The sequence below is a fragment of the Macrobrachium nipponense genome, chromosome 11, assembly GCF_015104395.2.
Source record: "Macrobrachium nipponense isolate FS-2020 chromosome 11, ASM1510439v2, whole genome shotgun sequence".
Lineage (NCBI taxonomy): Eukaryota > Metazoa > Arthropoda > Malacostraca > Decapoda > Palaemonidae > Macrobrachium > Macrobrachium nipponense.
In genome coordinates this window covers 12960926-12988457 of record NC_061087.1, presented here as the reverse complement: position 1 = coordinate 12988457, position 27532 = coordinate 12960926, and the positions used below count along the sequence as shown (strand labels likewise).

The following is a 27532-nucleotide window of genomic DNA, read 5'->3' as shown; positions in this document are numbered from 1 at the left end:
TCACCAAACAAAGAACGTAAAAGACGAACCAGCACCTTGTAGTCGAAACCGACGAAACTGACGGCTGTTCTTCCTCCACTGAGTCCGCCGGACTACTAAGCTCTCCTTCCTCCCTAAGAGGCAAAGGAGATTGAACCTCTGGAGAGGGCGTGCGCCCACGGGTCTAGCCTTCAACAAAGGCTTTCGAGGAAGACTAACATCAGCCTCTTCAAAGCGACCGACCTTCTGTCGATCTTTAGAGCTCGAACCACGAGAGCGTCCTGACCGCGCTGCGCGTCAAGAGAGGTTACTCTTAGTCTCTCTCGAGAGCGTCCTTAAGTTTCACGCTCAAGCGTCCAGCTTTCGCTTTCAAAGCGTCCTTCTGAGCGCTCTCGAAAGCCTTCTCCACAGGCAAAGCGTCAAGCAAAACATCCCGATGAGCGTCTTCAAAAGCGTCCTGCTGAGCGTCTTCAAGCGTCCTCCAAGGCGTCCTGGTCGAGCGTCCTCAAGGCGTCCTGACGTGCGGGCGGAGACAGAGACGAACGAGGAGCGGAGAAGAGACTGCCTCGCCTCTTGACAGGCAGTCTAGCGTCCTTCCTTCGCTTAGGCTCAACTGCTGCTGGGCGAGTCTTCCGAGCCATTAAGGCCGACAATTGGTCTTGAAGCGACGCAAGAATACTCTTCGTAGGTGAAGAACCGAGAGGAGGTGAAGGGCTGCGCCTGCGAGAAGACGAGGGGCGGGGGACGACCTCCTTCCTTCTCACAAAGGTACAGCAACCTGCCTCTCCGAGGCGCGAGAGAAGCGCTTCTCAGCGTCGTCCTCGGACGACGTCCTACCTCTCTTCTGTGGAGGAAACGCGTCATACGACGCAGGCGAAGACCGCAACGAGAGCGTAGATAGGGGGACGTAAAAGATTTATACTATATACATAGCTAAGACGTCCGTCGTCCCCGACAGCAATTCAAATTTTCGCGCCACTCGCTACAGGTAGGTCAGGTGATCTACCGGCCTGCCCTGGGCGGCAGGACTAGGAACCATCCCCGTTTTCTATCATATTTTCTCTCTTCCACCTGTCTCCTGCGGGGAGGCTGGGTGGGCCTTTAATTGTATATATCTGCCAGGTAAGTATGTATGAAACTTTATTGTAACATAACAATATCATTTTCATACAATCAACTTACCTGTCAGATATATACATAGCTGATTGGCACCCTTCGTTGGAGGTAAGAGACAGCTACTATATGGAATAGACAGGTAAACAACATATGTTGTAGGTATAAATAAAACTTACCTTGGTTCCTACCTGATAGGTGGTAGACTTCGTGGGTGTTTGCCCAGTAGTCTGCATCACCTCAAGAAACTTTAGCGAGATATATGATCTATGGCCAAGAGTTCTTGTGGGTCTGCCGATGGGGTCTTACCCACTTACTCGGCAGAGCCTAAAAGGACTTTGTCAATGGTGCTGATCCACTTATATGACAATACACCTTATGAAGGAGCACACAACCAATCCCGACCACCTGATCCTAACCATATGTTAGAACTAAGGATTGTTACGAGTTATCCCGAACTCGTCACAACAACCGTAACTCAAAACCACTACGACACATACATAATTTTCAAAAAAAAATTATACTCAACTAATTGGATATGACAAGAATTCTCTTACTGAACAACATAGACGGCCGCCCGTGCTAGCCTAAGTCCTCCATTGTTCGAAGAGACTCTCGACCATATCCAAAAAGAAGAAAAGTATATACATTTGAAAGGATTGGTGTCGGCTCCCGTACCCAGAATCGTATCAGCCGATACGAAAGGACCTAGAGAAAAACACTTCTCATAAGTCACAACAGGACTACACGCACGTCTTTCAAGTAATGAGATGCAAATACTGAGTTGCATCTCCAAAATGTCGTATCTATGATGTTTTTAAGCGACATATTCTTATGAAACGAGAGAGACGTCGCTATAGCTCTCACTTCATGAGCTTTTACTCTCAACAGTTTGTAACTGTTCGTCAGGACACGGCCTTATGAGCGTCTGTAATGACGTTTCTTACAAAGAATGCCAGCGCATTCTTGACATCAGTCTTGTGGGGTCTTTTACCGCGCACCAAAGACCTTGTCTAGAGCCTCCCATTTTGATGCTTTCTCTAAGGTAGAACTTCAGCTCTAACAGGGCATAGAGACCTCTCTGCTTCTCTGCCTACGAGACTCGACATGCTTTGACTTCGAATGACTTAGGCCAGGGATTCGTAGGATTCTCGTTTTTCGCTAAAACAGGGTCTTAAACGAGCAAATCGCTGAGTCTCCCTTGAATCCTACTTTATCCTGCAGAGCATGCAATTCACTAATTCTCTTTGCCGTAGCTAAAGATAATAGGAATAGGCATTTTCGGGTAATGTCTCTAAAACGATGCCCGATGAGGAGGTTCGAATCTTTCCGATGACAGATACTTTTAGGACTACGTCTAGGTTCCAGTTCGGAGGTACTGGTTCCTTAGACTTTGAAGTCTCAAAGACCTTATGAGATCGTGGAGATCTTTATTATCTGCCAGATCTAAACCTCTGTTCCTGAATACAGCCGAGAGCATACTTCTGTATCCCTTTATTGTGGATACGGCTAGATGAGATTTTTCTCTCAGGAATAGCAGGAAATCAGCAATTTCCGCTATAGAGGTAGTGGAGGAGGACAACTTCTTGGATCTACACCACCTTCTAAATACCTCCCACTTTGATTGGTATACTTTCGTAGTGGAGGTTCTGCGTGATCTCGCGATCGCGCTTGCCACTTCGCGAGAAAAGCCTCTCGCTCTGACAAGTCTTTCGATAGTCGAAAGGCAGTCAGAGCGAGAGCGGGGAGGTTTTGGTGGTACCTCTTGAAGTGTGGTTGTCCGAGAAGATCCATCCTTCTTGTAGGGATCTTGGAAAATCTACGATCCACTCTACCACCTCCGTGAACCATTCCTGGGCCGGCCAAAAGGGGGCTATTAACGTCATCCTCGTCTCTTTTGACGCCACAAACTTTCTCATTACTAACCCCAGGATTTTGAATGGGGGAAAAGCATATACGTCTACTCGAGACCAATTTAGCAGGAAGGCGTCTACCATAAGAGCTCTTGGATCTTCCACGACCGAGCAAAAAACTGGGAGCCTTTTTTGAAATGAATGTTGCGAAGAGATCCACATGAGGAGTTCCCCACAGAGACCAGAGATCGAGACACATTCCTCGTGTAGTGTCCATTCTGTATGAAGGACCTGGTTCCTCCTGCTGAGCCTGTCCGCCCTCACATTCCTTACTCCCTGTACGAACCTTGTCAGCAGGGAGATGTTCCTGTGAGACGTCCAAAGTAATAGGTCTCTCGTGAGCTCGTAAAGGAACGAGGAGTGCGTCCCTCCCTGTTTCCGAATGTAGGCAAGTGCGGTGGTGTTGTCCACGTTTACTTGCACTACCTTGTTTGACACCAGAGGTTCTAGGCTCTTCAAGGCCAGATGTACGGCGAAGAGCTCTTTGCAGTTTTATGTGCCAAGACACCTGTGCTGGTTCCCAGGTGCCTGACACTTCCTCTGAGCCTAATGTCGCTCCCCAACCTCTCTCCGACGCGCCGGAGAACAACACTAGGTCTGGGTTCTGTGTTCTTAGAGAGATCCCTTTGTTCTCTTCCAGAGGGAGCAACCACCACTGTAGGTGTGACTTTATCTCCACTGGAATGGGAAAACGTCCGACAGTTGTCCGGTTTTTCCAGCTCCAAGACCTCTTGAGGAAGAATTGAAGCGGACGTATATGAAGTCTTCCTAGAGGGAAGAATTGTTCTAGCGAGGAAAGCGTCCCCAGAAGGCTCAACCATTCCCTCGCCGACGTTTGTTGCTTCTCTAAGAAGAGAGAGACTATCCGCAAACCTTTTGCGATTCTCTCTTGCGAAGGAAAAACTCGAAAACCCCGAGAATCCATCCGAATCCCCAGATAGACTAGGTCTTGTCTGGGGGTCAGCTGAGACTTCTCGAGGTTCACAAGCAATCCCAACGCTTTGATTAAATCCAGAGTTAACTTTAGGTCCTCCAAGCACTGTCTCTCCGATCTGGCCCTGATGAGCCATCGTACCAGATACATAGAGACATTCACTCCTTTGAGGTGAAGAAACCTCGCCACATTCTTCATCAGGCTTGTGAAAGACCTGAGGAGCTGTGGACAGGCCGAAACACAAGGCTCTGAACTGAAAGATCCTTCCCCCCCGTCATGAAACGGAGGTACTTCTTCGATGAAGGGTGGATCGGGACGTGAAAGTAGGCGTCCTGGAGATCTAAAGACACCATCCAATCTCCCTGTCGTAATGACGCCATGACTGAAGCAGAAGTCTCCATGGAGAACTTCTCCTTCTGAACAAATTTGTTCAGAGAGCTGACGTCCATACTGGTCTCCAGCCTCCCGAGGCTTTCGCCACCAGAAAAAAGGCGATTGTAAAACCCCGGGGAGTGTTGATCCCGTACCAATTCTATCGCTCTCTTGTCCCACATTTGTTCCACCATCGATCGAAGAGTATCCCTCAGCACAGGATCCTTGTATTTGGCTGATAGTTCCTTGGTATTGACGTTAGGGGAGGAGTGTTCAGGAAAGGGATACGATATCCCCTCCTTAAGATCGCCAAAGATGACGGCGTCTGCATTTATCAGTGTCCAGGCTTCCACAAATCCCAGGAGCCTGGCATCCTACTGGTGCTTGGAGGAGAGAATCTTCATTTTCCCTTCTTAAAGGGACGAAAAGCAGATCTACCTCTCTTCTCTGGAGCCTTCCTCCTTGTGGAGGTTTTGGAGGTCGGACCACCTCGAAAGGGCTGCACCGTTGTACTGGGTCCTTTCTTGTCCGATGCAGTAACAGGTTTCTTCTTTCTTGCTGACTGCGTCAGCAGATCCTGAGTTGCCTTCTCAGTTAAAGAATGCGCAATGTCCTTTACTAACTGAGAAGGAACAAAAAGTCAGATAGAGGCGCATATAGAAGTGCTGCTCTCTGAGCATGTGAGACTGCCTTTGTTAAGAAGGCGCCATATACAGTCCTTTTCTTTAAAAGACCTGCCCCAAACAAAGAGGAGATTTCAAAAGATCCATCCTGTACCGCCATGTCAATACAAGACAATATGCATAACAGGGCTTTCAGGTTCGATTCCTTCCGAATCATGGGCTTTCTTGGACATCACCCCAAGGGAACCAATCTAAGAAGTTAAAAACTTCCAATACACGAAAGAGTCCCTTGAGGAGATGATCCAGTTCCGAGCCCTTCCCCACGTAATCCGTGCAGAATTGAGACTTTGACGCCGTGAAGCGTCAACCAAAGTCGAAAAATCTGTTTCGGTTGTAGAAGGGAGAGCAATACCCATATTCTCTCCCGTCTGATACCAAATGCCTCTTTTCCCAGCTAATCTTGCTGGAGGCATGCCGAAGATTGTCCTCACTAAGTCTTTCTAAGGAATGTAATGCTCTCTTCATCGATATGGTGGGTTTCATTTTGAGAAAAGACGAAGGCTTCTTCGTCTTAGCACTGGAAAAGAGCGAGCGCGGAGAAGGAGGAGCGGCAGGCGTCAACTCGTCTCCGTACTCCTCAAGAAGTAGGGTAGTCAACACCTTATAGTTAGACAGACCTTCTCTTCCACTATATTCGTCATCCGAGTTTTCCTCTAACTCGGGATCTACATGCGTCTCCGCTCTCCTTTCCGAACGTTCTTCTTCTTGAGGAGACAAACTCCTAATAGGAGAGGGGCTAAGGGAATGATAATCCTTCCTCTTTCCCGCTCTAATAGTCTTGGAAGGCGTCATAAGCTTCGGCTTCTCTAGAATTTTAGAAGACGCTTCACGCTTACATGACGCTTCCCGTTCGCCAAGCGTCATGGATGACGTCTTTTGCTGACGTCTCGATGACGCTTCGCTCTCCAAAGGCGTCCTACTTGGCGTCATAATATTGGACGGAGCGTCATGTCTATGCTCCGTTTCCAATGACGCTTCGCGTCTAAAAGACGTCTTACGTCTCTCTGGCGTTAAGAAACTCTCGTAAGCACCTGTTCTCGCTCTCGAACTAGACGCTTCTGTAAGACGTTTAGCCGTTTTCCGTCTGTATGACGCTTCTCGTTGAACAGGTGAGAGAGGACGAGACTTCTTAATTGGAAGCGTCACGTCCTTCCGACGTGGCGCTAAAACCCACTAGAGATGACAGTTGCTCTTGAACTGCCATAATGATCTTTCTTGACGCTTCTCCCACGTCCAGTGCATGACGTCTTTCGTCATCACTCGGGGGAGAAGAAGGAAAGGGTACTTCCGCGTACACTTCAGGTGACGCTGACGCCCCCTTCGCTTTCTTGCTGAAAGACGGAGCGTCATCTGAGAAACGACGCTCTGGACTAGAATCTATGTCAGGCTTCATATGACGCTTCAGCGGTCTCGACAAGTTTCGATTCCTTCCACCCTCGTTTAGGTGAGGGAGAGGGAGAGGACGAGAAACACTCGCGAAGGACGCTTTTTTCTATAGCGCCCTTGAGCCGCCTGCCACGAAGCAGAGCTAGCTGAAGGGACGTCTGACCGTTGTGGATTCCCCACAACCTCCTTAAGGCTTTCGACTTTCCTTCTCCTCTGGGCTTGTGAGCTTGGAAGAGGTCTAGGCCTGGGAGCGTCGCAGGGACGATCAACGCCCCCTCCACACACTGGGAGTAACTCACTTCACTGTAATGCTCACTTTCACTAGCCTTACCTTTGAAGTCAGCCATCTTGGACTTCATGTCTCTAATTGTAGCTTTCAGATTGGCGATTTCCGATGCCGAATCCGAAAAAGCACTCTGAGAATGAGATACATAGGGAGAATCTACATCAGTAGGATTAGGAATTATCAGTGAAAGGCTCAATAGGCCTTGAACTCACACCTTTCAATCGTCTAATTCTATCCCTCTCTAACTTCTTCAAATAAGAAGTCAAAGTCTTCCACTCTTCTGCATTCAATCCCTCGCATTCCTTACAAGTATTAATAGCAGAACACTGAAACCCCCTACATTTACGGCATACAGTGTGAGGATCAACCGAAGCTTTCGGTATCCTCACCCTGCAGCCTACATTCACACACATTCTCACACTCACATTAGAATCAGACATACTGAGAAAAATCCAAAAGAGTTATTCCAAAAACAGTCCACTGTAGCGAATGCCAAAACACGATCCAAATACGTCACCAAAAAGCCGAAAAACGATGATCAAAGGATGAAAAATGAATCTAAGTCAGGAGGTAATAACAACAATGTTGATACCCCCCACCGGCGAAGAGAAAATATGATAGAAAACGGGGATGGTTCCTAGTCCTGCCGCCCAGGGCAGGCCGGTAGATCACCTGACCTACCTGTAGCGAGTGGCGCGAAATTTGAATTTCTGTCGGGGACGACGGAGTCTTAGCTATGTATATATCTGACAGGTAAGTTGATTGTATGAAAAGTCCTTTTCAACGGACGCGAGTCACTCCGAGCGCTCCACCCCTTGCGCGGGGAGGGCGCCTCGGAGGACGAAAAACAGTCCTTAAGGATGCGAGCCTGAGCACGCTCCTTGGCAGCCTGGGAAGTAGCAACAGGTCCTGCCGAAGGGACGCCAGATCGGTGGGGAGCCCCCGTAACCCTCTTGCGGCTTTCGACATGCCCACTCCCTGAGTTCTGGGAGTCCGACAGAGGTCTAGACCTAGAGGCATTATGGGGCCGATCTGACACCCCCTCCACAACACTAGGGGCACGATCACACACTTTACTCGAGCCGTTTTCAAGGGCCAACACTTTGGACTCTAGAGTGCGTAATGACTAGAATCAGAGAAAGGGCATTACCTTCTCCAGACACAGAACTAGGGCCCTCAGGCAACAACACAGGATTAGGTGAAGCAAATTCTACTGGTGTTAAAATAGGAGAAATGATATTGTTATGTTACAATAAAGTTTCATACATACTTACCTGGCAGATATATACATAGCTAAGACTCCGTCGTCCCCGACAGAAATTCAAATTTCGCGCCACTCGCTACAGGTAGGTCAGGTGATCTACCGGCCTGCCCTGGGCGGCAGGACTAGGAACCATCCCCGTTTTCTATCATATTTTCTCTCTTCCACCTGTCTCCTGCGGGGAGGCTGGGTGGGCTTTTAATTGTATATATCTGCCAGGTAAGTATGTATGAAACTTTATTGTAACATAACAATATCATTTTCATACAATCAACTTACCTGTCAGATATATACATAGCTGATTGGCACCCTTCGGTGGAGGGTAAGAGACAGCTTCTATATGGAATAGACAGGTAAACAACATATGTTGTAGGTATAAATAAAACCTTGGTTCCTACCTGATAGGTGGTAGACTTCGTGGGTGTTTGCCCAGTAGTCTGCATCACCTCAAGAAACTTTAGCGAGATATATGATCTATGGCCAAGAGTTCTTGTGGGTCTGCCGATGGGGTCTTATCCGCTTACTCGGCAGAGCCTAAAAGGACTTTGTCAATGGGTGCTGATCCACTTATATGACAATACACCTTATGAAGGAGCACCACAACCAATCCCGACCACCTGATCCTAACCATATGTTAGAACTAAGGATTGCTCCGAGTTTATCCCGAACTCGTCACAACAACCGTAACTCAAAACCACTACGCACACATACACAATTTTCAAAAAAAAAAATTATACTCATCTAATTGGACATGACAAGAGCCTCTTACTGAACAACATAGACGGCCGCCCGTGCTAAACCAAGTCCTCCATTGTTCGAAGAGACTCCAGACCATATCCAAAAAGAAGAAAAGTATATACATTTAAGGATTGGTGTCGGCTCCCGTACCCAGAATCGTACCGCCGATACGAAAGGACCTAGAGAAAACATTTCTCATATGTCACACGAACGTCTTTCAAGTAATGAGATGCAATACTGAGTTGCATCTCCAAAATGTCGTATCTATGATGTTTTTAAGCGACATATTCTTATGAAACGAGAGAGACGTCGCTACAGCTCTTACTTCATGAGCTTTTACTCTCAACAGTTGTAACTGTTCGTCAGGACAGACCTTATGAGCGTCTGTAATGACGTTTCTTATAAAGAATGCCAGCGCATTCTTGGACATCAGTCTTGTGGGGTCTTTTACCGCGCACCAAAGACCTTGTCTAGAGCCTCCCATCTGATGCTTTCTCTGAAGGTAGAACTTCAGAGCTCTAACAGGGCATAGAGACCTCTCTGCTTCTCTGCCTACGAGACTCGACATTCCTTTGACTTCGAATGACTTAGGCCAGGGATTCGTGGGATTCTCGTTTTTCGCTAAAAACAGGGTCTTAAACGAGCAAATAGCCGAGTCTCCCTTGAATCCTACTTTATCCTGCAGAGCATTTAATTCACTAACTAATTCTCTTTGCCGTAGCTAAAGATAATAGGAATAGGCATTTTCTGGTTATGTCTCTAAACGATGCCAGATGAGGAGGTTCGAATCTTTCCGATGACAGAAACTTGAGGACTACGTCTAGGTTCCAGTTCGGAGGTACTGGTTCCTTAGACTTTGAAGTCTCAAAAGACCTTATGAAATCGTGGAGATCTTTATTATCTGCCAGATCTAATCCTCTATTCCTGAATACAGCCGAGAGCATACTTCTGTATCCCTTTATTGTGGATTACGGCTAGATGAGATTTTTTCTCTCAGGAATAGCAGGAAATCAGCAATTTCCGCTATAGAGGTAGTGGAGGAGGACAACTTCTTGGATCTACACCACCTTCTAAATACCTCCCACTTCGATTGGTATACTTTCGTAGTGGAGGTTCTGCGTGCTCTCGCGATCGCGCTTGCCACTTCGCGAGAAAAGCCTCTCGCTCTGACAAGTCTTTCGATAGTCGAAAGGCAGTCAGAGCGAGAGCGGGGAGGTTTTGATGGTACCTCTTGAAGTGTGGTTGTCTGAGAAGATCCGTCCTTTTTGGTAGGGATCTTGGAAAGTCTACGATCCACTCTACCACCTCCGAGAACCATTCCTGGGCCGGCCAAAAGGGGGCTATTAACGTCATCCTCGTCTCCTTTGACGCCACAAACTTTTTCATTACTAACCCCAGGATTTTGAATGGGGGAAAAGCATATACGTCTACTCGAGACCAATTTAGCAGGAAGGCGTCTACCATAAGTGCTCTTGGATCTTCCACGACCGAGCAAAAAAACTGGGAGCCTTTTGGAAATGAATGTTGCGAAGAGATCCACATGGAGGAGTCCCCCCACAGAGACCAGAGATCGAGACACACTTCCTCGTGTAGTGTCCATTCTGTATGAAGGACCTGGTTCCTCCTGCTGAGTCTGTCCGCCCTCACATTCTTTACTCCCTGTACGAACCTTGTCAGCAGGGAGATGTTCCTGTGAGACGTCCAAAGCAATAGGTCTCTCGTCAGTTCGTAAAGGAACGAGGAGTGCGTCCCTCCCTGTTTCCGAATGTAGGCAAGTGCGGTGGTGTTGTCCACGTTTACTTGCACTACTTTGTTTGACACCAGAGGTTCTAGGCTCTTCAAAGCCAGATGTACGGCGAAGAGCTCTTTGCAGTTTATGTGCCAAGTCACCTGTGCTGGTTCCCAGGTGCCTGACACCTCTTCTGAGCCTAATTGTCGCTCCCCAACCTTTCTCCGACGCGTCGGAGTACAACACTAGGTCTGGGTTCTGTGTTTTTAGAGAGATCCCTTTGTTCTCTTCCAGAGGGGGCAACCACCACTCTAGGTGCGACTTTATCTCCACTGGAATGGGAAAAACGTCCGAAAGATGTCCGGTTTTCCAGCTCCAAGACTTCTTGAGGAAGAATTGAAAGCGGACGTAAATGAAGTCTTCCTAGTGGGAAGAACTGTTTCTAGCGAGGAAAGCGTCCCTAGAAGGCTCAACCATTCCCTCGCCGACGTATGTTGCTTCCCTAAGAAGAGAGAGACTATCCGCAAACCTTTTGCGATTCTCTCTTGCGAAGGAAAAACTCGAAAACCCCGAGAATCCATCCGAATCCCCAGATAGACTAGGTCTTGTCTGGGGGTCAGCTGAGACTTCTCGAGGTTCACGAGCAATCCCAACGCTTTGATTAAATCCAGAGTTAACTTTAGGTCCTCCAAGCACTGTCTCTCCGATCTGGCCCTGATGAGCCAGTCGTCCAGATACATAGAGACATTCACTCCTTTGAGGTGAAGAAACCTCGCCACATTCTTCATCAGGCTTGTGAAGACCTGAGGAGCTGTGGACAGGCCGAAACACAAGGCTCTGAACTGAAAGATCCTTCCCCCCGTCATGAAACGGAGGTACTTCTTCGATGAAGGGTGGATCGGGACATGAAAGTAGGCGTCCTGGAGATCTAGAGACACCATCCAATCTCCTTGTCGTAATGACGCTAGGACTGAAGCAGAAGTCTCCATGGAGAACTTCTCCTTCTGAACAAATTTGTTCAGAGAGCTGACGTCCAGTACTGGTCTCCAGCCTCCCGAGGCTTTCGCGACCAGAAAAAGGCGATTGTAAAACCCCGGGGAGCTTTGATCCCGTACTAGTTCTATCGCTCTCTTGTCCCACATATGTTCCACCATCGATCGAAGAGTATCCCTCAGCACAGGATCCTTGTACTTGGCTGATAGTTCCCTTGGTATTGACGTTAGGGGAGGAGTGTTCAGGAAAGGGATACGATATCCCTTCCTTAAGATCGCCAATGAAGACGCGTCTGCGTTTATCAGTGTCCAGGCTTCCACAAATCCCAGGAGCCTGGCACCTACTGGTGCTTGGAGGAGAGAATCTTCATTTTCCCTTTTTAAAGGGACGAAAGGCAGACCTACCTCTCTTCTCCGGAGCCTTCCTTCTAGTGGGAGGTCTGGAGGTCGGACCACCTCGAAAGGGCTGCACAGATGTACTAGGTCCTTTCTTGTCCGATGCAGAAACAGGTTTCTTCTTTCTTGCTGACTGCGTCAGAAGATCCTGAGTCGCCTTCTCAGTTAAAGAATGTGCAATGTCCTTTACTAACTGAGAAGGGAACAAAAAGTCAGATAGAGGCGAATACAGTAGAGCTGCCCTCTGAGCATGAGAGACTGCCTTTGTTAAGAAGGCGCCATATACAGTCCTTTTCTTTAGAAGACCTGCTCCAAACAATGAGGAGATTTCAAAAGATCCATCCTGTACCGCTTTGTCAATACAAGACAATATGCATAACAGGGCTTCAGGTTCGATTCCTTCCGAATCATGGGCTTTCTTGGACATCACCCCAAGGGACCAATCTAAGAAGTTGAAGACTTCCAATACATGAAAGAGTCCCTTGAGGAGATGATCCAGTTCCGAAATTCCCCACGTAATACGTGCCGAATTGAGACTTTGTCGACGTGAAGTGTCAACTAAGGTCGAAAAATCTGCTTCCGTTGTAGAAGGGAGAGCAATACCCATAATTTCCCCCGTCTGATACCAAATGCCTCTTTTCCCAGCTAATCTTGCTGGAGGCATGCAGAATACTGTTCTCACTAATTCTTTTTTAGACTTCATCCATGAGTCTAAGGATTGTAAGGCCCTCTTCATCGAAATGGTGGGCTTCATTTTGAGAAAAGACGAAGGCTTCTTCGTCTTAGCACTAGAAAAGAGCGAGCGCGGAGAAGGAGGAGCGGCAGGAGTCAATTCGTCTCCATACTCCTCAAGAAGCAGGGTAGTCAAAACCTTATAGTTAGACAGACCCTCTCTTCCATGATGTTCATCAATCCGAGTTTCATCCAACTCGGTATCTACATGAGTCTCCGCTCTCCTTTCCGTACGTTCCTCTTCTGGAGGAGACAAACTCCTAATAGGAGAGGGGCTAAGGGAATGATAATCTTTCCTCTTTCCCGCTCTAATACTCTTGGAAGGCGTCACAAGCTCCGGCTTCTCTTGAAAATTAGAAGACGCTTCCCGCTTGTATGACGCTTCCCGTTCGCCAAGCGTCCTGGCTGACGTCTCTTGCTGACGTTTTGATGACGCTTCGCGCCTGGAAGACGCTCCGCTCTCCAAAGGCGTCCTACTTGGCGTCACAATATTGGACGGAGCGTCACGTCTAAGATCCGATTTCAATGACGCTTCACGTCTAAAAGACGTCTTACGTCTCTCTGGCGTTACAAACTCTCGTAAGCCCCCGTTCTCTCTCTCGAACTCGAAGCTTCTGTAAGCTTTAGCTTCTCTGTACGAGCAGGTGAGAGAGGACGAGACTTCTTAATTGGAAGCGTCACGTCCTTCCGACGGGGCGCTAAAACTCCCACTAGAGAGGACAGTTGCTCTTGAACTGCCATAATTATCTTCCTAGACGCTTCTCCCACGTCCAGTGCATGACGCCTTTCGTCATCACTCGGGGGAGAAGAAGGAAAGGGTACTTCTGCGTACACGTCAGGTGACGCTGACGCCACCTTCGCTTTCTTAATAGAAGAAGGAGCGTCATCTGAGAAGCGCTCTGGGCTAGAATCTATTTCAGGTTCCTTCATATGACGCTTCAGCGGTCTCGACAAGTTCGACTCCTTCCACCCTCGTTTAGGTGAGGGAGAGGGAGAGGACGAGAAACACTCACGAAGGACGCTTTTTCTGTAGCGCCCTTGAGCCGCCTGCCATTGAAGCAGAGCTATCTGGAAGGGACGTCTGACCATTGGGGATTCCCACGACCTCCTTAAGGCCTTCAACTTTCCTTCTCCTCTGGCATGGGAGCTTGGAAGAGGTCTAGGCCTGGGAGCGTCGCAGGAACGATCAAACGCCCCCTCCACAACACTGGAGAACTCACTTCACTGTAATGCTCACTTTCACTAGCCTTACCTTTGAAGTCAGCCATCTTGGACTTCATGTCTCTAATTGTAGCTTTCAGATTGGCGATTTCCGAGGCCGAATCCGAAAAAGCACTCTGAGAATGAGATACATAGGGAGAATCTACATCAGTAGGATTAGAATTATCCGTGAAAGGCTCAATAGGCCTTGAACTCACACCTTTCAGACGTCTAACCCTATCCCTCTCTAACTTCTTCAAATAAGAAGTCAAAGTCTTCCACTCTTCTGCATTCAATCCCTCGCATTCTTTACAAGTATTATTAGCAGAACACTGAAACCCCCTACATTTACGGCATACAGTGTGAGGATCAACCGAAGCTTTCGGTATCCTCACCCTGCAGCCTACATTCACACACATTCTCACACTCACATTTGAATCAGACATACTGAGAAAAATCCAAAAGAGTTATTCCAAAAACAGTCCACAGTAGCGAATGCCAAAAACACGATCCAGATACGTCACCAAAAAGCCGAGAAACGATGATCAAAAGGATGAAATATGAATCTAAGTCAGGAGTATAGCAACAATGTTTGATACCACCGGCGACAGAGAAAATATGATAGAAAACGGGGATGGTTCCTAGTCCTGCCGCCCAGGGCAGGCCGGTAGATCACCTGACCTACCTGTAGCGAGTGGCGCGAAATTTGAATTTCTGTCGGGGACGACGGAGTCTTAGCTATGTATATATCTGACAGGTAAGTTGATTGTATGAAAATGTTACTTCCCTTACCTTTCGTAGAACCGCTCTTGGAGGAAGACCTCCTGATCCTATCGCGCTCCAACTTACGCCGATAGGATTCATACACCTTCCATTCATCCTCAGTCAAACTTTTGCATTCAATGCAACGATCAACCAGCAAACAAACATGCCCCCTACACCCCATACATACTGTGTGGGGGTCTACCGATGATTTCGGTAGCCTCACCTTGCAATCACTTCTCACACACACTCTGAAGCTCACTGAACTTGATCCCGACATCACGTTCATAGAAAAGCCAATCCAAAATCCAAAAACAGTCCACTATCGCGTATGCCAATCCAACAATCCAGAGTCAAAACCAAAAGTCAATCCAGATACTTATAACGAGTCAAAATCCAAAAATCCTGGGCGGAGGTCTGTAAACAGGTGTTTACCGACCGGCGACAGAAAAAATATGAATAGAAAATGGGAATGGTTCCTGATATCCGCCTCCCAGCGGCGGGAATGGGTACTACCACCTGGCCGCCCACTGCGTGTGCCGCGAGTTTTGAAATTCTGTCGGACTTCGGAGAATACAGCTATATATATATCTGCCAAGTAAGTTTCATGAACAAAAAAAATTTGTAATTCAGTTAAGTAATAATCAACATCGTTATTAATATTTTTATGTCAGCTCCTCCCTTTGTAGGATTAGATTTGAAATGAAGTCTTTCCACTTATCTATCTTGTGCACTGTCTGCCGGAGTTTGCATCTTTTCTGTATCTACCTCTTTTCCAATTGTTCCTCATCCCTTCATTTCACATGCTACAGCCATCTCAAATGTCTGAGATCTCAGTCTACTTTCCAGCCACTTCCTAATTAACATAATTAATCTTCTTCCCAAACAATGAAAATGAATCTTTGTATATTGTATACAGGAATGATACTGCTTTGGACGGTATATAAAGACCTGATACATGTATAACAAGTTTTTGCTCTATCCATATCTACAAGTAGCCTAACCATCTCTTTCTACTTCTTTTGACTGTTCCTACTCTTTTCTTTTCTTCATATCTGTTTTCCAATTACTACCCACTTCAGTCAGATGTGTCCCCATGTTAACAGAAATGTTCTACCTTTTCTAGGACCTACTGTATTACCACATGGTGCTTCATCTCCCTCTTCTCTTTTTATTTTTCTTGCATATTTTGGGAACTAAAAATTTCTGATCCATACAGATTTTGTAATCCTCAGCATCTGTTCTGATAACATCTGTTATACTGTAATTGTGAACAGTGCTGAGCCCATTCCCATAACTTAGCCAAGCATCCACACGTCCACTTTTCCGACTGGTTTTTCATTTGCTTCCTGTCTACTCACCATAAGTTCTACTTTCCTAATATTAATTTTCAGTCCACATTTCCTGCATTCCACTCTTCCACATCTTAAAGATCCCTACTACTTCTTTCTCTGATCCTGATGTTAAATCTAGGTTATTGCATATGGCAGCTCTCAGGGGTCAATCTTTTTGTACTCATGTGTAGCTTTTTTTCAAGATTTTGACAAACAGCCTAAGACTATGGGCTGATTGGTGGAATCTGAGCTGACACTTGTTTGACAACTATTATTATTTTAAATTCTTCTGATATGATAGCAAATATTTCCAGTCATCCATGTGTTATGGTACAATAATATCATTAGCTCAGGGAGAATTTCTGGTACATTACATTAATACTGGTCATCTAATTGCTAGAACTGGTACTTTGTCCAATGCCTACTAATACTGCTAGGGCTTGACGTAAGTGGGGGGACTAATTTGTCGGGTTCCTGTGCATTTCAAATCTGTGTATGGTTATACTACAACTTTAAATAAAATTGCCTACAGTAATACACTATACTATAGAGTATTTGCATACTTTAAAGTATGCACATATTCTTGTAATTAAAAAATTCATTAAAAATAAATGTATTCTTTCAGTTATATAATACAGTAAATTTAATTCAAGCCTGGAACATTTACCAAACAGTAACTGCACTTGAAATATTTTTTGATAAGATTGTTTCAGTTCCATCTTCAAGGTTATATAACAGCACATTAGAAGGTAGTAAATCTATAGTAGTCATATAGCTATGTCATTATTTTCACTAAATTCTATTCTCTCTAATATCCTTTGTACAACTTGATTCCACCACATACCGGTTTTTCTATATCCCTTCCCTGATGCCACAGTGCATAATTTTGATAACTTTTGTCTGTTTTTTTTTTTTCAGAGCAGTTTCCATCAATAGAATTTTTAAGACAGTACTTTATTCCTTAATTTTTCTGCTTCCATGTTTTTATTCTTTTCACTATCTTTCTTCATCTTCTTTAAATACCTGATTATAATTCAGCTCATAGCAGTCTAGGTTGTGTCTCACCTGGTACGAGAGTGAAATAGTTTTCTTTCCCACTGCCTGTACTTCTCATCATAATAAAACTGCCTGTACTTTCATCATAATAAAACTGCCTGTACTTCTCATCATAATAAAATTAATCTGAGTTTCAGCTTCTTCACTCTAGTATATTATCAACTTCCCTGAAACTTCTGGGCTTCTGAAACACAACACTGTATTTAGCAACTTAATCGTTGGCTAAGGCAGAACTCGTTCTGTTGGTTTCTCTCTCTCTCAGGGTACATGTACCCATCACATCCTTAAAATCAATATGGTTATTGAGATTACTCTAAACAACATACAGTCTTTGATCCCTTGTTACTGCACCTAATTACCTTTCTCAAAATTCATGCTTTTCTTTCCTAACTATGGTTAGTATACTGATAACATGCATTCTTCTTCCCTAAGATACTCTTGTACTCCATCAGTCTTTCATTTATTCATCCAAATAATGTATATCAGGTGAAAAGTGAATTTAACTAATATGAGAAATATGTTATTGTTATAATACAATTAAGTTTGTTCATACTTACCTGGCAGATATATATATAGCTGTATTCTCCGAAGTCCGACAGAATTTCAAAACTCGCGGCACACGCAGTGGGCGGCCAGGTGGTAGTACCCATTCCCGCCGCTGGGAGGCGGATATCAGGAACCATTCCCATTTTCTATTCATATTTTATCAGTGCCACTGTCTCCTGAGGGGAGGTGGGTGGGCACTTAATTATATATATCTGCCAGGTAAGTATGAACAAACTTAATTGTATTATAACAATAACATTTTGTTCATGAAACTTACTTGGCAGATATATATATAGCTGAATCCCACCTTCGGATGGTGGGAAGAGACAGAATAGGATTTGTAGGAAACTTAAATTAAGTAGATGATATACACCTTGGTTCCTCACCTGTTAGCAAAGTAGACTCTGTGATTACTGTCACTTCAGCCTGCTTGTGCTTAATCAGAGTTGCCAGCCAGGTGGAGACCTGTAGTGCTGGTGCGCTCTGGATGCTCTGTCAACGGGGACGTGACCTCAATGTGACAAGAGCATAGAGCCATACAATTGAGGGCAACGAAGCAACTGACCACCACCTGACCAACTATCCAAGACCCCCTGAACACTAAGCTAAGAGATGGGAGGTCTTCACCAAAGCCTCACCACAACCAAAAAACACAACAACTAAAACCTAACCTAAACCTAACTAAGGGATAGGGAGAGAGCTACCTTCAGCCCCCAAGACTGTGTCTGCAGAAACGTATGGCCCAAGAGAACAACAGTCCTCGTATATCGTTCTCACATCTCTCAAGTAGTGTGAGGCGAATACTGAATTGCTCCTCCAAAAGGTTGGCGTCAAGGATGTCCTTGATCGACATGTTCCTTTGGAAGGCAAGCGAGGTTGCGACAGCTCTGACCTCGTGAGCTTTCACTCGCAAGAGGCTCAAATCGATCTGTGTGGAAGACGAATGAGCCTCTTTAATGACGTCCCTCAGAAAGAACGCCAAAGCGTTCTTGGATAATGGTATATTGGGTCGTTTAACCGAACACCAGAGATTATCTGAGGGACCTCGTACTTCTTTAGTCTTGTGGACATAAAACTTTAGAGCCCTGACAGGGCACAGGACTCTCTCAGGTTCTTGGCCCACAAGGCTTGTCATACCCTTGATTTCAAAGCTCCTTGGCCAAGGGTTCGACGGGTTCTCATTCTTTGCTAAGAAAGTGGGACTCAAAGAGCAGACAGCATTGTCCCCTTTGAAGCCCACTCTCTTACAAATGGCCTGAATTTCGCTAACTCTCTTCGCCGTCGCCAGAGCAGTTAGGAAAAGAGCCTTCTTAGTCAAGTTCCTAAGAGACGCTTCATGTAGAGGTTCGAAAGGACTCGACATTAACAGTCTAAGGACTAAATCCAAGTTCCAAGAAGGAGGCCTCGCCTGAGGTATCTTGGATGTCTCAAATGATCTCAGGAGATCGTGAAGATCCCTGTTATCAGACAGGTCTAGTCCTCTGTGTCGGAAGACTGCCGACAGCATACTCTTATATCCCTTGATGGTCGGGACAGCCAGCTTCTGTACATTTCTTAAAAATAGCAGGAAATCGGCTATCTGGCTCACAGAGGTAGTGGAAGAGGAAATTCCCTCCTTTCTACACCATGCCCTGAAGGAAGCCCACTTCGACTGGTAAACAGCTCTCGAGGACGTTCTCCTAGCATTGGCGATCGCCTTTGCAGCTGCTTTAGAAAAACCTCTCGCTCTGGCCAGCTTTTCGATAGTCTGAACGCAGTCAGACCCAGAGCGGAGTTTCGGTGATATCTTGCGAAGTGGGGCTGTCTGAGTAGATCTTTCCTCCAGGGCAATGTCCTCGGAAAGTCTATGATGAATGACATTACCTCCGTGAACCATTCTTTTGCGGGCCACATCGGGGCGATCAGGGTCAACCTCGTCCCCTCCGATGCCGCGAACTTCCTTACTACTTCCCCCATGATCTTGAATGGCGGGAAGGCATACAAGTCTAGGTTCGTCCAGTCCCAGAGCAGAGCGTCTATCGCGACTGCTCCCGGATCCAGCACAGGGGAGCAATAAAGAGGCAACCTCTTTGTTCTCGACGTCGCAAATAGGTCGACTAACGGACACCCCCACAGTCTCCAGAGCTCTCGACAGATGTCCCTGGTGCAAAACGTCCATTCCGTCGGCAGGATCTGATCTTGTCGGCTGAGAAGGTCTGCTCTGACGTTCTGGACTCCTGCGATAAATCTCGTCAGGATCCTTATCCGTCTCGCATCTGCCCACAGCAGAATCTCCCTCGCTAAATAAAACAGAGGACGGGAGTGGGTACCTCCCTGCTTCTTTAGGTACGCAAGGGCTGTGGTGTTGTCCGAGTTGACTTGGACTACTTTCTCTGCAACCTTTTGTTGGAAGAACTGTAGCGCCAGAAAAACCGCCGCTAGTTCCTTTACATTGATGTGCCAGGACACCTGTTCCCCCCTCCAGGTGCCTGACACTTCCTCCCCTCCCAGTGTTGCTCCCCATCCCGACACCGAGGCGTCGGAAAACAACACTAGGTCTGGGCTCAGAAGCTTTAGGGACAACCCCTCTCGAAACTTCCGAGGATCTAACCACCATCTTAGATGGTTCTTCACCGATTTGGTGATGAAAAGGGTCGCATTCAGATCCTCTCTGACTCTCCATTCGTCTGCTAAGAAAAACTGGAGAGGTCTGAGGTGTAGTCTTCCCAGGGAAACAAACTTTTCCAGCGAGGAAATGGTTCCCAGCAGACTCATCCATTCCCTCGCCGAGCAAGCTTCCTTCCCCAGGAAGGCCGAAACTCTCTCTAAGCCTTGCAGCTGTCGTTCCTGGGACGGAAACGCTCGAAAAGCCACTGAATCCATCTGAATCCCCAGATACACGATGGACTGTGTTGGGGTCAGATGCGACTTTTCGAGGTTGACCAGAAGTCCCAGGGACTTCGCCAAAGCCAAAGTGAAGTGAAGGTCCTTCAGACACCTTTCTTCTGACGATGCTCTGATCAGCCAATCGTCGAGATACAGGGACACTCTTATTCCTGCAGAATGTAACCATCTCGCTACGTTTTTCATGAGCATGGTAAATACCATCGGAGCCGTGCTTAAACCGAAACAAAGGGCTCGGAATTGCCAAACTTGTCCCTTAGCATAAACCTCAGAAACTTTCTTGAAAGAAGGTGGATAGGCACGTGAAAGTATGCGTCCTGTAGGTCCAAGGACACCATCCAGTCGCCCGGTCTTAAGGCTCCTTAGAACCGACTGAGGTGTTTCCATCTTGAATTTTTTCTTTTCTACGAAAAGATTCAGGCTGCTTACGTCCAAGACTGGACGCCACCCCGACGACTGCTTTGGTACCAGGAAAAGTCTGTTGTAGTATCCTGGTGACCCCAGGTCTAAGACCTGCTCCACCGCTCTTTTCATGATCATTTGATCCAAAAGATCTAAAAGAACCTGCTGTTTCTCCCCTTGATACGACGGGGAAAGATCTCTGGGAGTCGTAGAAAGAGGAGGAGGGTCCACAAAGGGGATCTTGTACCCCTGTTCCACTATCCTGAGGGACGACGCATCTGTATCTCTCTCTCTCCACGCACCCGCAAAGAACTTTAGCCTGGCTCCGACAGGCATCTGAAGACTTTCTTCTCACTTAGAGGATTTAGGTTTGAAGGAACCTCTTCCTCTTGCAAGTCCTCTCCCTCGAGGAGCAGCTCTCGAGGGAGGAGCGCTACGAAAGGGTTTAACCTTCCTAGGAGGTCGTCCAGACGACGACGTGGTAGGGACTGCGGGACGTCTTGAAGACTGGGCCAAGAGATCCTGGGTAGCCTTCTCTTGTAGGCTCACTGCCAGGTCCCTTACCATAGCCTGGGGGAAGAGATGGCTCGAAAGAGGTGCAAAGAGAAGCTCTGCTTTCTGCGATGCAGAAACAGACCTCGCTGTAAAATTGCAGAAAAGCGCTCTCTTCTTGAGGAAAGCAGTGCCGAAATGAGACACTAACTCTTCCGAACCATCCCTGACGGCCTTGTCCATGCATGACAACACATTGGACAGCTCCCCCAGACTCAAAGAATCAGGACTCCTAGATTGAAGATCCAGGACTCCTAGGCACCAGTCTAGGAAGTTAAAGACTTCCAGAGTCTTTAACAGACCTTTCATGTGATGGTCGATCTCCGTTGGTGTCCATGAAATCTTAGCGGACGATAAAAGGGATCTCTTCTGGGCGTCTACCAGACTAGCAAAGTCCCCTTGGGAAGAAGACGGGATCTTAACTCCTACTTCAGATTTGGTCTCATACCAAATGCCAAAGCCGCCTTTCCCACTGAGTCTTGAAGGAGGAAGGGCGAAAGTCGACTTGCCCTGATCCTTCCGACGTTCCATCCAATCCTGCAATTTCTTGAATGCTCTCTTAGTGGACAAGGAAGTCTTCATCTCCACCACTTCCGAAACCTTGCCCGACTTCGAAGACGAAAACTGAGAGGGAGGAGACCTAGGAGCTGCAGGTTGGAACTTCTCACCAAACAAAGAACGTAAAAGACGAACCAGCACCTTGTAGTCGGAAACCGACGAAACTGACGGCTGTTCTTCCTCCACTGAGTCCGCCGGACTACTAAGCTCTCCTTCCTCCCGAAGAGGCAAAGGAGATTGAACCTCTGGAGAGGGCGTGCGCCCAACGGGTCTAGCCTTCAACAAAGGCTTTCGAGGAAGACTAACATCAGCCTCTTCAAAGCGACCGACCTTCTGTCGATCTTTAGAGCTCGAACCACGAAGAGCGTCCTGACCGCGCTGCGCGTCAAGAGAGGTTACTCTTAGTCTCTCTCGAGGAGCGTCCTTACGTTTCACGCTCAAGCGTCCAGCTTTCGCTTTCAAAGCGTCCTTCTGAGCGCTCTCGAAAGCCTTCTCCACAGGCAAAGCGTCAAGCAAAACATCCCGACGAGCGTCTTCAAAAGCGTCCTGCCGAGCGTCTTCAAAAGCGTCCTCCAAGGCGTCCTGTCGAGCGTCCTCAAAGGCGTCCTGACGTGCGGGCGGAGACAGAGACGAACGAGGAGACGGAGAAGGAGACTGCCTCGTCCTCTTGACAGGCAGTCTAGCGTCCTTCCTTCGCTTAGGCTCAACTGCTGCTGGGCGAGTCTTCCGAGCCATTAAGGCCGACAATTGGTCTTGAAGCGACGCAAGAATACTCTTCGTAGGTGAAGAACCGAGAGGAGGTGAAGGGCTGCGCCTGCGAGAAAAGACGAGGGGCGGGGGGGACGCCTCCTTCCTTCTCAAAGGTACAGCAACCTGCCTCTCCGAGGCGCGAGAGAAGCGCTTCTCAGCGTCGTCCTCGGACGACGTCCTACCTCTCTTCTGTGGAGGAAACGCGTCATACGACGCAGGCGAAGACCGCAACGAGAGCGGAGAGAGGGGACGTAAAGCGTCCTCCCTAGGAAAAGTCCTTTTCAACGGACGCGAGTCACTCCGAGCGCTCCACCCCTTGCGCGGGGAGGGCGCCTCGGAGGACGAAAAACAGTCCTTAAGGATGCGAGCCTGAGCACGCTCCTTGACAGCCTGGGAAGTAGCAACAGGTCCTGCCGAAGGGACTCCAGATCGGTGGGGAGCCCCCGTAACCCTCTTGCGGCTTTCGACATGCCCACTCCCTGAGTTCTGGGAGTCCGACAGAGGTCTAGACCTAGAGGCATTATGGGGCCGATCTGACGCCCCCTCCACAACACTAGGGCACGATCACACACTTTACTCGAGCCGTTTTCAAGGGCCAACACTTTGGACTCTAGAGTGCGTAATGACTCTAGAATCAGAGAAAGGGCATTACCTTCTCCAGACACAGAACTAGGGCCTCAGGCAACAACACAGGATTAGGTGAAGCAAATTCTACTGGTGTTAAAATAGGAGAAATGTTACTTCCCTTACCTTTCGTAGAACCGCTCTTGGAGGAAGACCTCCTGATCCTATCGCGCTCCAACTTACGCCGATAGGATTCATACACCTTCCATTCATCCTCAGTCAAACTTTTGCATTCAATGCAACGATCAACCAGCAAACAAACATGCCCCCTACACCCCATACATACTGTGTGGGGGTCTACCGATGATTTCGGTAGCCTCACCTTGCAATCACTTCTCACACACACTCTGAAGCTCACTGAACTTGATCCCGACATCACGTTCATAGAAAAGCCAATCCAAAATCCAAAAACAGTCCACTATCGCGTATGCCAATCCAACAATCCAGAGTCAAAACCAAAAGTCAATCCAGATACTTATAAAGAGTCAAAATCCAAAAATCCTGGGCGGAGGTCTGTAAACAGGTGTTTACCAACCGGCGACAGAAAAAATATGAATAGAAAATGGGAATGGTTCCTGATATCCGCCTCCCAGCGGCGGGAATGGGTACTACCACCTGGCCGCCCACTGCGTGTGCCGCGAGTTTTGAAATTCTGTCGGACTTCGGAGAATACAGCTATATATATATCTGCCAAGTAAGTTTCATGAACAAAATAGTCTTTAATTTTGCAAACATGGTAATTGGGCAACTTCATTTATGATTGAGTTTCCAATTAAAAATTCTTATACTGTAGTTGTTAAATGGATGGCATCAACAATAATTACCTAAATCTAACTTTGATTACTCAGTTCTATGAGTGATTTAATAACAATAATAATGGTAAAAGTAGAAAAATTACCAACTTAACTGAGAAGAATTATCCTACCCATTCTGTGGAGCACATAAAATGCATGCTAGTCATAGGAATGTCCAGGAAAAGACACCCAAAAAGACTATGCTTGATACAAATTGGGGTTAGAAACAAACAGTATGATATAACATTAATATCTTCATGTTTTCTGAGAATCATTCAATAAGAAACCACAGCACAGATAATCAGGCACTCTTTGGCAACAACTTGTTATTCAAGTTCATGCGGGCAAGTTCCTAAAGAATTCGTCAGCCATGCTCACTCACTCTCTACATTTCATTTTATCTCTATGTGGCCCTTCAGTTGACTCCTATGATATAGTTAATGTTTGAACAAAAATTCTTAAATATCAATGTAAAGACATGTAAAAGTATAGTCTTGCAGTACAAGTACGTAAAGTATTTGTATTTCAACAATAATATTTAGCCATGCAAACTATGTGCAACTAAGGAAATGATATGTTCAAAAACACAGGTTAAGAAAAAAAAAATATAAATATCAAAGCACAAGAGTGATTGTAAATATGTACTGTCATTATGGTAGAGATGGAAAATCTGTTATATACGAACTAATTTAGACAAAAGTAGATGCATGCACAGAAACAACTTTCAAATGAGAGTTCATCAACAATCATAACACGTTAGAACTAGTCTGTTACTGAGTTTGACAACAGCTTAACCCATCATAAAACATATTTTGCAAACAAATTGAGGATATTGGTGAACTTTATATTTTTTCCTAGGGACTTCTATAAAGAAATTAACAAAAAACCACAAAACTTACTTTCTCCTTGGGAATTCTACGGCCTTCAGCACGTGACTTATCCTTGTTTAGGTAGGCTGGATACAGACATACCCATCTGAAAAAAAAAAAAATGTCCATTAGATTACGTTCATGAATTACATGAACAATATATTACTTATATAAACCTTATCTGATTAACAAACCCTTAGTTCCCAGTAAAGAAAGAAAGCCCTGTACTGAATATCTAAACCCTACCAAGACAAGGCTGCATTTCTCTTATAGAATTTCTAGGCTAGTATCTAGGGTTACAGGCCCATAGAAGGTTAGTGCCGTCAGTGCACCTCATGCAGTGCAATGTAGGCATTTCTTGAGGTTCTTTGCAGCGTCCCTTTGGCCCCTAGCTATAAATCCCCCTTTCATTCCTTTTACTGCACCTACATTCATATTCTCTTTCTTCCATCTTACTGTCCACCCTCTTGTAACAATTGATTCATGGTGCAACTGCGAGGTGCTCCCATTTAAACCTTTTCACTGTCAATTTCTGTTTCAGCGCTGAATGGCCTTAGTTGCCCAGAGCTTGGCATGTATGTCAAAAGCCTACATATAAATCAATCAATCAGTCAATCTAGGGCTGCAAATTATGCATACGGATAAATATTTTCATATTCTAATATTATCCAGATCACCATCACATCAGTGCAAGGGTTTTGCAAATATTGTTCAGTCAAAAATTAGTAAAACTGAAGACTACTACTTCAGTCTGGTTCCTAACACTCACTGAATTAAATATTTACTGCCGGTTTTCATGCTTTTTTTTATTTTTATGGTATTTACCGTCTTTCGTTTATTTTTTGCATTTATCTCTTAAGGGGCTGGTGCCAAACATGATGGCCATTTAGTATGTAAATTGGTATTTGCCAAAAGATGGATAATGCAGTACATAGTTTACAGTTATATTAAAAAATCCTATTAGTCAGTGATTTACGCATCCAGAGCTTGGTAATCCTACAGATTAGGGGTCCAAATTCACTGCTCCCTTGTGTGTGTTCAAGTTTTCTTTCCTATTTTCAATTCCTTTTTTTTTTTTTTGACATCTGCAAACAAGTATATTTGCTCAAAAATTAGCATTTTATCCGCTTACATAAGCAGAGATTGTAAAAAAAAAAAAAATGAATAAAGCTCTACACCTCATGCGAATAGTGTAGTGTGCCAGTGACTGTGGTTATGGAGTGAGAGTTTAGAAACTAGAGGAACCAAAAGTAGGAACCTGGTGTGGGTGCTTCCTCTTCAGCAGCCAATTTTGATAAATCTGAAAAATACGAGCAGTTTATCTGCTACAGAAGCAGAGATTTACAACTATCTCAAAATTCTAAGGGTCATCTTCCCCTAAGACACGTTTTTGTTTATTACTAACTTTCCTCTTTTACACCCTTTGTTTTTTATGATCGCTGCTTCTGTAATTTTTTCATTGTTTTTCATGATTCAACAGGCTAAATAGCTATTTGACACATCTGAGTGATGATCTTTACTTTCCATAGCTAGCTAATGCAGTGAATTTGGACCCCTGGCTAAACTGTAAGATTACCCAGAGTTCTTTGTAATTAGATTGTTTGCTCAACCATATCGAGCAGGCAAATGGCAGTCAGGAAAAATAAGCTAACCTAGGCTTGAGCCAACTGCCTGACTCTAGGATACTTAACCTACTCCAAGTAGCCTAATGGGTGAGATTAGCGGAATCATACCTAGCCTAATATCGCAGTTTTCAAGAGTCATACTCTTTTTAATATTTATCCTCCATTTTCTTTTTAGATTGTACTTGCATATGGATTTAGATTAGCCATTCTTAATTCATGCGTATGATGTCAATTCTCGACCATATCTGAATGGGTGTACCAAAACGTCCACTCGGTTGTTTACTACACTTTTATCAGTGACAAAAATTTCCTCGAGAACTAGCCTATTGTTCGGCGAGCCTGTGGCAAGAATTAAATATACTGACCACTAATAACTACGGTACAGGGTAATTTACCTAGCTTGACTGGTGATGGGTAGCCTAGGCTATTCAGTGTGGACCTACCCTCAGTACCATGGGACAAGTTCATTTACAGTTGTTTTCCCATATATGGTATATAGGCATTGAGTTTAACAGATAATTCAATATAATAGTTGAAAAGGAAAACCTCTTTGCATACCTTTCATAGCCATCTGGTAACTTATTAGGGACGGGACGTGGCCCAGCGAAAGCGGCTGCCATGTTTATTTACTTTCAGCGCTGTCAAGTCTTCTTCATTCTTTGATGAAAAGATTCCTGATCCTGATCTCCACAGTGATCTCTAGAAGTCTAGCGACATACCCTTTGAAATGCACTGATCTTTCATTTCAATAAACAATATGTTTTTTTAAAAACACGTATGATTCTTTCAAGTAGAAAAATAAATATTTGAATAATTTTAATATAAATACTATTGGGTATTTCACACGTGCACTGCATTTTCTTAGTAAGAAATCCGTTTCACGTAAACAGGAGTATGAAATAAAACAAATTTTTTTTGAGAAATGCTAATCAAAAGGCTCTATCTTTTACAAGAGGCAAAAAAAAAGAAAAAGAAAGAAATGCTCCCATGATTCTATCCTGAATTAAGAGTCAAAATGGAGGAAAATCGTGAGAAGCGATGTGCTGAGATGAAAACTCCATGA

At 45.7% G+C, this 27532-nt stretch overlaps 1 protein-coding gene across 1 annotated transcript in view; it reads right to left on the bottom strand.

Moving 5' to 3' along the window:
• LOC135224685 (signal recognition particle 19 kDa protein-like) overlaps positions 1-27185 on the bottom strand; it is a 39733-nt gene extending 12548 nt beyond the window's left edge. The window contains exons 1-2 of the mRNA XM_064263981.1: positions 27028-27185; positions 24875-24950 (exon numbers count right to left, since the gene is read on the bottom strand). Of these exons, the coding sequence (XP_064120051.1) occupies positions 24875-24950; positions 27028-27089 (138 nt within the window). The 5' untranslated portion in view covers positions 27090-27185. The remainder of the gene's footprint in view (positions 1-24874; positions 24951-27027) is intronic.
• Between the last annotated feature and the right edge of the window lie 347 nt (positions 27186-27532).